We start from the raw sequence: 10046 nt of genomic DNA on the forward strand, positions 1-10046 counted from the left end.
TCCCCAGTTACACATCTGTTTATCGTTCTGTGAGGCTATGTTTGTTTTGCACCAATCACTCTTGTCTCCATATTCACATCCTGTCAGAATAGTAAGTAATACACTAGTTCAGGGAAAAGTTAAAGGTGGCACTTGTGATTGTGTAGCAGGGTAAGTACATGTAAATTGCTGAATTTCATTTGTAATTAACAAGGAGAAGTTAAATTTACATCAAACAAGTTTTTTGTTTTCAAAACATCTTCCGTTTCATTACTTAAGAAGTTTGTTATAAAAAGGGGAAAAGGGGGGGGGGGGGGGGGGGGGGGGGTTCAGATTATTTTTCTTTCCTATTCGTATTTTATTTTGTTTTTATTTTACAAATTCTATTTCAGTATTGAACCACAGTAATCTTTCATTTCATTTTGAAAGAAAATATTCGGTCTGGTCTGTTTGCTGCATAATTATATGTATTATTTATTCGTAAATAAAGGCAACAGTATTATACCGCTGTTCAAAACTTTAAACAGTAGTATACCGCTGTTCAAAACGTAAAAATTTCGTTCAGTTATCAAACGTAATATTTATCCCATTTTTTTATGAGGCAAATAGATTATATTGTATTAAAAAGATAAAAAATTGAAATAGTATAAATCAGAATTTGTTCCGTTTGCCCTTTTTTAAAAACGAAATTTCTACTCTATCTTACAGGAAAGGTGAGGCATGTAGTCACATCGCTGCTTTACTATTTGCCATAGATGACTTTGTTTCAAAAGGCCTGAAAGAACTTCCAGCTGATCAGACTGGCATTGAAAAGCTATGCACGTGGAACCGACAAGCAAGACGGAAGATTGAACCCAAAAAAATACACCACATACGAATTGTGAAGTTCGTAAATTTTTACTTTTATTTTTTTACTAAAATGACATTGATGTGATAATCATCAGCTCCATATACGAATATGCATGTTACCTATATTCCCTGATGTCTTTTTTTTCTAGGTAGAGAAACATAACAAAACTTGTATGCAATATGATTAAAAAGAGATTTGGAATATACATTAGTCCTATATATGATATAAGCCTCTTGTAATTTCTATATCGTATGCAGGCAACGTTTTTATCGGGGTTTTTTTTTGGACTTTTAGAAATACATGTTATTATAAAGTTTTATTGGAGTCAGGTAAATTTTTGTATTTGAATATTTATATCTGATGTAACACATATATATTTAAATCGTCAGTTACATCCTGTGACATAATGAAGACAAATTACCAGCACAGCATCCTTAACGTGTGATTTTAGATATAATTTATTGGGGTGGTGTCATTTAACAATTGACTGTTAAGGAAGTAAAATATTGCTACCTGTTGAGTCTATTAACATGCGGTCAACCAGATGTGTAATTAACGGCCACAGGTCGGCTTAATATGATTTATCTAAATTTGTACCTGCAAAGAAACATACCCGTTTTTTCTAGGTGATATGAAAAAACAAAACACCAATAAAATGGAATTTGATGAAGAAAAAACATAATTGTGTATAATCAGCAAGTGTCTGATTATTTGATATATTTGTCTTTCATTATTTGTTTTTGGTTATTTTTTGGCAAGTAATTATACATGTATATTTCAATATAAAGTTATTTACATGTATGCATTTTCTATTTGTTCAGGCAGGAACATGGGAAAAGTCCAAAAGAGAGGGATACACTTGCTAGTCTAAATTTTGACCCCCGCCATCCTGCAGATAGACATTTAAATCAGGGAGCTTTAAAACAATTATACGATGCACTTACTTCTGCAAACCCTACATGTGGATTTATGAAATACCACAAGATTATCCTTACAGATAAAATAGAGCCTGAAAGTTTAGATTCTTTACATACTGTACGTAACTTCAATGATTTCACCTTACTTCCAAGCATTAAAGAGATTAGGGAAGCAGGCCTTTACTTTAAAAGCACATTAAAATTAGACCAAAACGGCATTAATGAGTTGGAATTTAGTACCAGAAGTCAATCAAATTCAAGTGCATGGCACAGTGCAAAAAGATTTAGAATAACAGCATCCACTTTCCACAAAATAGGATTCAGACGAAAGAAAACAGACCCTACATGTCTTTTAAAGACTTTACTCTATAATGTTAGAAAACCAACAAAAGACATGCTTTTTTACTTACAACAAGATGAACCATCAATTACAAGATTTGTGCAGGAATTGGAGAAAAGGGGAAAAATGGGATTAAATGTCCAAAAGAGGGGTTTAATTTTACATCCTGAAAAATGCTACCTAGGAGCATCAGTTGATGGAATTGCGCAGATGGACGGAGAGACTTATGTTCTTGAACTAAAAAATCCGCCCTCAACCTGGAAAATGAATTTGTTAGATGCAGCTAAAAAACTTGCATGTCTGAAAATTGATGAGAACAATAAGGTTTACTTGAATCCTAAACATGAGTATTTCACACAAATACTGGGACAAATGGCCGTCACCAGAATTACTTTGTTCTGTGCACAGAGAAAAATATTCATACAGAAGAAGTACAATTTGATGAACAATTTTGGAGTGATTTGCAGAAAAAGTTAATATTGTTTTATAATAATATTTTTCTGCCAGAAGTTAAATCCATCTGTAAAATTTGGATTACCGCCACTTAACTTGAGCTTACATGAGTGAATGACATAAAAAATATTTCTTGTATGCTATTTAGGCTTATTTTGTTTTTTAAGGGTGATTGACATAAAGGTGCGATTGATAGATTGGTTATAGATATAATTATTATTTGCATGCAATATGTATATTCTGCAATCAATCAAAAGTAACCGTCTTATGGGGTTGTTTTATTTTTTCTCTTGGGAGTATTCAATAGAAATATTTTGATTCGCGAACGCATTAAAAATACAAATAGCATAATGATAAAACAGATGCAGTGATGACACTTGTGGTGCTAATAGCTTGTTATACACATGTCAACATTTACATATTAAAGTGAATTTTTTAAACGTCGATCAAATATGATGTAGGTCGGAATACATACGTTCACACTATCTAAAATTTCCTGTTTTATTCTACATGTATTAGATTTGTTCAAACATTTCTTACCTTTTTTACAACTGTTACAGCAAAAAAAATATCACAAGAATAATAATCACAAAAAGTATACAACCAACAGTTATACCAGCAATCTCCCTAAAATATTTGAAAAGAAATAATTGATTTGCAACATATATGTGTACGATATTTGACGTCTTAAGGATGTACTTCAGTCAGGTTTAGGATAGGAATTGTTGTCAAAAGTCCAGACGTCTTGGTGTTTTCTTATGATACATGGTAAAATATTTTGCCTCATAACCCCCATCGTTTTTTTCTTTCATATAAAACTTTATAAAAGGTCTTTTACCATAATTTAAGCAGTTTTTAAATTTCATTCTTTCGATAAGAGACCTAAATAATACCGATGCAAATATAACGTAAAAACACGAGTCAGCCTTTATGTCGAAAAACACAGCAACAAATAACTCGACAAGGAGCTCATATATAAATCTATCAATATTTTTAGGTTACTTTATTCCTAAACTAATGATCCTTTGACTTATAGTATAAAGTTTTAAATCTAGTATTTTTCCTTTAATTTCATATGAGTACACCTTTAACAATATTATATTATTTTTATTCATCACCACATTTTGTTATTGTTTGTTTATGTGAATTAATCATATAACAGAAAAAAAACTCACCATTTCCATGCCAGGTACATTTGTGTTTAATTCCCTTGAACAACAATGTATGTTCTATGTTTTGTATGCGGCAATAAATAAAAGAATATGAATTTTAACAAAAAATACCAGTTCAGGTATAGTTGCCTGTTTTGAATGATGTATCTCTAAAATCTATTTTATTCAGCGTCCTTTCATTTTATTCTACATAACTTGGTCCGTTAGTTTTCTCATTTGAATTGTTTTACATTGTTATTTCGGGGCCTTTTATAGCTTACTATGCGGTATGGGCTTTCCTCATTATTGTGACCTAAAGTTGTTAATGTCTGTGTCATTTTGGTCTTTTGTGGATAGTTGTCTCATTGGCAATCATACCCCATCTTCTTTTTTATAATCCTTCGAATAATATTGATAAAAAAAATCTGCCAAATGAATTAAAATTTTCCTGTCATAATTTAGTCAACAATCACAAAGAAGTTTACAAAATGTTATGCACATTTAGCATGATTTGACTTCCACAGGGCACTTAAAGATATATTGAATTTCCAAATATGAGTCTAACTAGAAACATTTACATGCATGTAAATACACATTAATCATCAAAATTTGTGCATATGTACATGATCTACAAAGTTTATACATGTGCAAGCTTAAGGTCCCTATATAAAATAATAATACAATGAATTATTTTTAGTCACTGTACATGATCTCTTTTTTCCACTTGCATGATTAAGTAACATTTTTGCTTTGTTTTGGTATTGAATTTTTTTAACTGAAAAATGACTTGAGACAAAGTTTGTATTTTATCTTTCAAAACTACAATTTATATTTAAGTTACTACATGTACTATATGGAGGCCATCTGTTTTAGAATTAAAATTCTAGACCTGATATAAAAATAAACTACAGTTTTTATTAGAATTCTTTGTCTGCACTACCTACATGTACTTATCTTTGGGTACTATGTGTAATATTTATAATATACATATATACATGCATCATTGTAAATTATTTCTCTTTCTTTTAGGAATATGTTACTCTTGCATCAGAAAGTATCCTGTATCTCAAGACATCAAGCAGGCTTTGATAACTGATATTGGTATGTACATACTAATGTAGATGAATTCAAAATAAATGTGCATAAGTGTACTCCTTACTTCTTGAAGTAGGCAAGGTACATGTTCAAGAATATATATAGAGATAGGGTTTTAATTTAGTATGGTAATGGGGAATATGTCAATGAGACAACAACCCGACCAAAGAGCAGACAACAGCCGAAGGTCACCAATGGGTCTACAATGCAGCATGAAAATCCCACACCTGGAGGTGGTCCTCAAAAGTTGTGTACTAGTTAATGAAAATTGACATCATTCTAAACGCCAAAACATATTTATGAATGAACTGTATGTTGGTGGTATTTTTGTGTGTGGATTTTTGTTATAATGCCTGGTTACAATTATAGAAAAACAAAGGATATTGGGTACATGTATCCATCACTGACACAAAATTAGTACATGCACTGCCAAATAACACAAAAAAAAGCAAAGAAATAGCACTTTTTTCTGTTGCTTTTCATCCCAAAGAGTCCCTAGCACTTGGCTTGAGCATAATTCTTTACAAAAATTACAAAAACTTTTCAAGTTTTCAGTTTATATTGTTTGTTTTCATTATTTTCATAATGTTTTAGGGAAATTTAACGACAGTTCAGAAAGACTACTCACAACAGAAACAGGAATTTCAAATGCAGAAGAATCTGATAATTTAGCTTTCACCGGTTAGTGTTTACAGTACTATTCCTTATCATAATAGAAAATTATCAATTCAAAAATTATTGTGCACACTGTTTTTGTTATAACAAAAAAAAGGCGACAGGGTTATAATCGCAAGAACTCAAACTCAAATTTTCAAATTTTTGTACGAATTTAACATGATTTTTCTCAATATCAAAAAAATTAAAATCCCATTTTAGTCTAAAATGACAAAATTGCAATAATAAATGCATGCAATTAATTCTGAATTTACAGTTCCTATCCAAGATTGAAAAATCAACATTGATAAAAGCCTTTAGGTGTATACATATAAAAAAAGAAGATGTGGTATGATTGCCAATGAGACAACTGTCCACAAGAGACGAAAATGACACAGAAATTAACAATTATAGGTCACCATACAGCCTTCAACAATGAGCAAAGCCCATACTGCATAGTCGGCTAACGAGAAAACTAATTGCCTTATTTACTTATTTCATATATATAATACATATATCTACATATGTATATAAGATATATGTATTTATCGGACCACAGATGAATTATCACGTTGTGATTGGTTAAACGCCGTCACGTGGTGACCCCCTATGAGACCGTATGGGGTTAGTAAGTTTCATATGGGGTTCATGACGCGTTAATGGCGACGTCATCTATTAATGTTGTTGTGTTTCATTGTTTATTTTTCAACAAAACGCCGCAGAAAAAGTCCGATAAATTCGTTATACGGTTAACTACTGACCCCCTACGGATCCATAGAGGGTGAATAAAATTCATAGAGGACTCGGCCTCCGGCCTCACCCCCTATGGATTTTACTATCCCTCTATGGATCCGTATGGGGTCAGTAACGAACCATATAACTTATAATATAAAAAGAATGAGGATATGTGGTTTGATTGCCAAAGAGACAATTTTCCACTACATTTTTAAAAGTGAAGTGGCTTTATCAATAAAAAAAAAGTAATAAAGTATAGTTGGCTGTAAAATTTTAAACAGTAAAAAAGATGAAAACAAATGGCCCATATTTACAGCATATCAATTAACGAACAACAAATATGGCAGACATGAACCAACAATGTACAAAAAAAAACTCTGAGACAAACGGAATATTAGTAAAATTTCAACAAATAATGAACCATAACCATGCTAACTTGAGTTTTCTTGGAGTGATTTAGGTTCTAATTAATATCAGCAATATCTCAGACAAGTTCTATGATGGTGGACAATGGATTCTTTGAAGTGCAAGCAGGGGACATTGATACTCTGTTATTTTGCAATTTTGGAAAAAAGCATTGGTTTTGCTCCTAAGCCTCCATTTTGCTAAGATATCAATTTATAAAATATTAAAAGAAAAACAAATTTTTTTTAGTTATTGACCTGGGACAATGTGCAATGGGGGTAACATTGAAACTCTCATTTTAGGGCAAGAATCCTTCAACAAAAAAATCTATGATTTCCTTCTCTCTGATCAGAATATATATGTACTTTCTTCAGTTCAGTTATAAAAAAACATCCTCTATCTCTATATCCCGTTTCAATAAGTTTATCAAAGCAATCAGATCTCATATGTTTATGGCATATAACAAGTGTCTGCCCATTACATCATTAATTTTTTTTTTGACCCACTTATATTCATTATGTTTTTCGGTCTATGCTTCCGTTGTCCGTATTCTGTCTGTCCTGCTCAGTTTAAAGTTTTTGATTAAGTTGAAGTATAAAAAATTAGTACACATGTTCCCTATTATATGATCTTTCTAATTTATATAGATATAGGAAGATGTGGTGTGAGTGCCAATCATGAATGAGACAATTCTCCATCCAAATAACAATCTATAAAAGTAAACCATTATAGGTCAATGTACGGCCTTCAACATGGAGCCTTGGCTCACACCGAACAAAAAGCTATAAAGGGCCCCAAAATTACTAGTGTTAAACCATTCAAACGGGAAAACCAATCTATATAAAAAACGAGAAACGAGAAACACATATAAATTACATAAAAAAACGACAACTACTGTACATCAGATTCCTGACTTAAAACAGGTGCAAACATTTGCAGCGGGATTAAACGTTTTAATGGTACCAAACCTTCTCCCTTTTTATGAAACAATAGCATAACATCACAACATAGAAAACCACACGATAAAATATCAATTTGAAGGCTTAACTCAATCAAAAAACGTAAATTAACACACTATGAACGAATAAATTTGATCTGCAATACCTGAATGCAAATGCACAGTTAACAAAATTTTAATTTGTATAATGGTATCACGTTGCCGTCGTCAGAGAAGTCTGAAGACACTTAGTTTCTGGACAATAACCTTAGTTTTAGTGAATGCATCTCTATAAAATTTAAACACAAAGTTTTAAACCAAAAAAGGAAGGTTGGGATTAATTTTGGGGCTTAATAAAGGCAACAGTAGTATACCGCTGTTCAAAACTCATAAATCCATGGACAAAAAACAAAATCGGTGTAACAAACTAAAACCGAGGAAACGCATTAAATATAAGAGGAGAACAACGACATAACACTAAAATGTAACACACATAGACAAAATCCCACGAGAATAACAAATATAACATATATATATAACATCAAAACCAAATACATGAATTTGGGATAGACTTACATATGGTTCTAACAGTTTAGGAATTAAGGGGCTAAAAAGGGGTCCAAATAATCATTTTTCTACTATCCAGACAACAACTTTTTTGTAAATAAATGGATCTTTAAGAAATTATACCACAAGGTTCCATAGCAAAAAAGGAAGGTTGGGATTGATTTTCTGGGTTATGGTCCAAACCGTTTAGGGAATAAGGGCAAAAAAGGGGCCAAAAAGTTAAAAAAACAATACTTTTATAATACTTCGTATAAATTGCTTACTTCTTGAGCAATTTCAATGGGGTTTTTATTCTTGAATTCTTTAATATGCTGTATCGAACCATGTATTTAGATTTTTGATATTTGGCCCTTATCAAATTGGTCCACATTGAGGTCAAAAGGGTCCAAAATTAAATTTTGTTTGAATTCATTAAAAATTGAATTATTGGGGTTCTGTGATATGCCGAATCTTACTGTGTAATTAGATTTTTAATTTTGGGTCTCGTTTTCAAATTGGTCTACATTTTGGTCCAAAGGGTCTAAAATTTAACTTGGTTTGATTTTAACAAAAATTGAATATATGGGGTTCTTTGATTTGCTTAAACTATACATGTATTTAAATTTTTGATAATGGGCCCAAGTTTCAAGTTGGTCCAAATTGGGGTCCAAAATTAAACTTTGTTAGATTTCAAAGTGTACCAAAATTCTAAAAAAAACATTATAATTTGATTTTTTTTTCAGATTCAGAATGTGACTTTCCACTATCATCACAGTCCACTCTGACATTTTCCCAGACCACAACCTCTGATTGGGAAGAAGAAAACATGGCTCCAAGAGAGATTTTCAATGCTGCAATGAAAATGCTTTCCAGAAATTTTCCAGCACTAAATTCACAGCTACAGTTGCCATGGACTAGCCTCTCAAAAAGTTCATCCTCATATTGTACCAAAATTATTACAGAAGCTATCCAGCTGATTGCACAGTATGTTGCACCAGGTCAAGAAAATAATCTTTTGACGGATATGTGCAAGAAGTGGATATCATTAAAAGAAGACAAACCTGACACAATGACTGAGGCATTGATTGCATCCTATCAACAGCAGAACAACAGATTAAGTCAGATGCAAATTTTATCCCTGTTTGCAAATAAGCATACAAAGGAAAGATTAATGGAACTGGTACCAGGACTTAGTGTTTTTAAAATTGATGCTGCCCGAAGACATGCAACACTAACATTTCCAGGACAATTAATAAATCCACCAAAGGTCTACCGTTCCAGATTGAGCATGCCAAGAGTAATGCATTTCATTGAATTTATTTCTTGCCCCACTTACCATCAGGCTGTTGGTTATGGATCCAAAACCTTAAAATTGTCATCTGGATTAGAGATAACTATACCTAAGGTTGTAAGAAATGTCATTGCATCTAGACTTGTGAGTTCATACAGCCAATACTGCAATGATGAGAGTTATGAGTGCCTAGGCAGATCCACACTGTTTAACATTGTTAAGGGTTGTGCAGCATCACAAAAGAAAAACATGCATGGACTTGACAATATCACATCTGAAGGCATGCGTGCAATTGATATTCTGCTAAAAATTGTGTCCAAATTGGAAATGTTTGGTTTATCTTCTGAATGTGAAGTCAAACTTAAATCATTACTTGATCATGTGAATCAACACCTGAAGTTTGAGATGAAGGGGCATGTGGAAAACAAATCAAAATGTGCAGAACACTGTTCTACATACAGCCTTAGTGATCCAACATCAAAATGTTTCAGCGACAAATGTGATCATGAACATGACCAATCTTGTGATGACTGCTCAACAACAGGGGTATTAGATAAAGTTATGTTGGATGCAGTAGCATCTGTCAGACAAGCGATTCCTACTGACATCCAAGAGGAGATTAACCATGACTTGCAGATATCCACTTTAAACTTAGCAACTTGGAAAGCTCATTGCATAACTGTAAGAAATTGA

At 32.3% G+C, this 10046-nt stretch overlaps 1 protein-coding gene across 1 annotated transcript; it reads left to right on the forward strand.

Moving 5' to 3' along the window:
• The first annotated feature begins 575 nt into the window (after positions 1 to 575).
• Positions 576 to 10046, forward strand: LOC139484418 (uncharacterized). The gene is made up of 6 exons (XM_071268150.1): positions 576 to 580; positions 688 to 864; positions 1618 to 2558; positions 4720 to 4791; positions 5380 to 5466; positions 8806 to 10046. Exons 1-6 carry the CDS (start codon positions 576 to 578, stop codon positions 10044 to 10046), a joined length of 2523 nt encoding a protein of 840 aa, XP_071124251.1.

Source organism: Mytilus edulis, chromosome 8 (genome assembly GCF_963676685.1).
Source record: "Mytilus edulis chromosome 8, xbMytEdul2.2, whole genome shotgun sequence".
Lineage (NCBI taxonomy): Eukaryota > Metazoa > Mollusca > Bivalvia > Mytilida > Mytilidae > Mytilus > Mytilus edulis.

What these genes read in the sequence shown, in the direction of transcription:
- LOC139484418 (XM_071268150.1), top strand. An exon ending in CACCACATACGAATTGTGAA is followed by an intron (nt 865 to 1,617) that starts GTTCGTAAATTT and finishes TTCAATATAAAG; the next exon opens with TTATTTACATGTATGCATTT. An exon ending in TGATAATTTAGCTTTCACCG is followed by an intron (nt 5,467 to 8,805) that starts GTTAGTGTTTAC and finishes TTTTTTTTTCAG; the next exon opens with ATTCAGAATGTGACTTTCCA.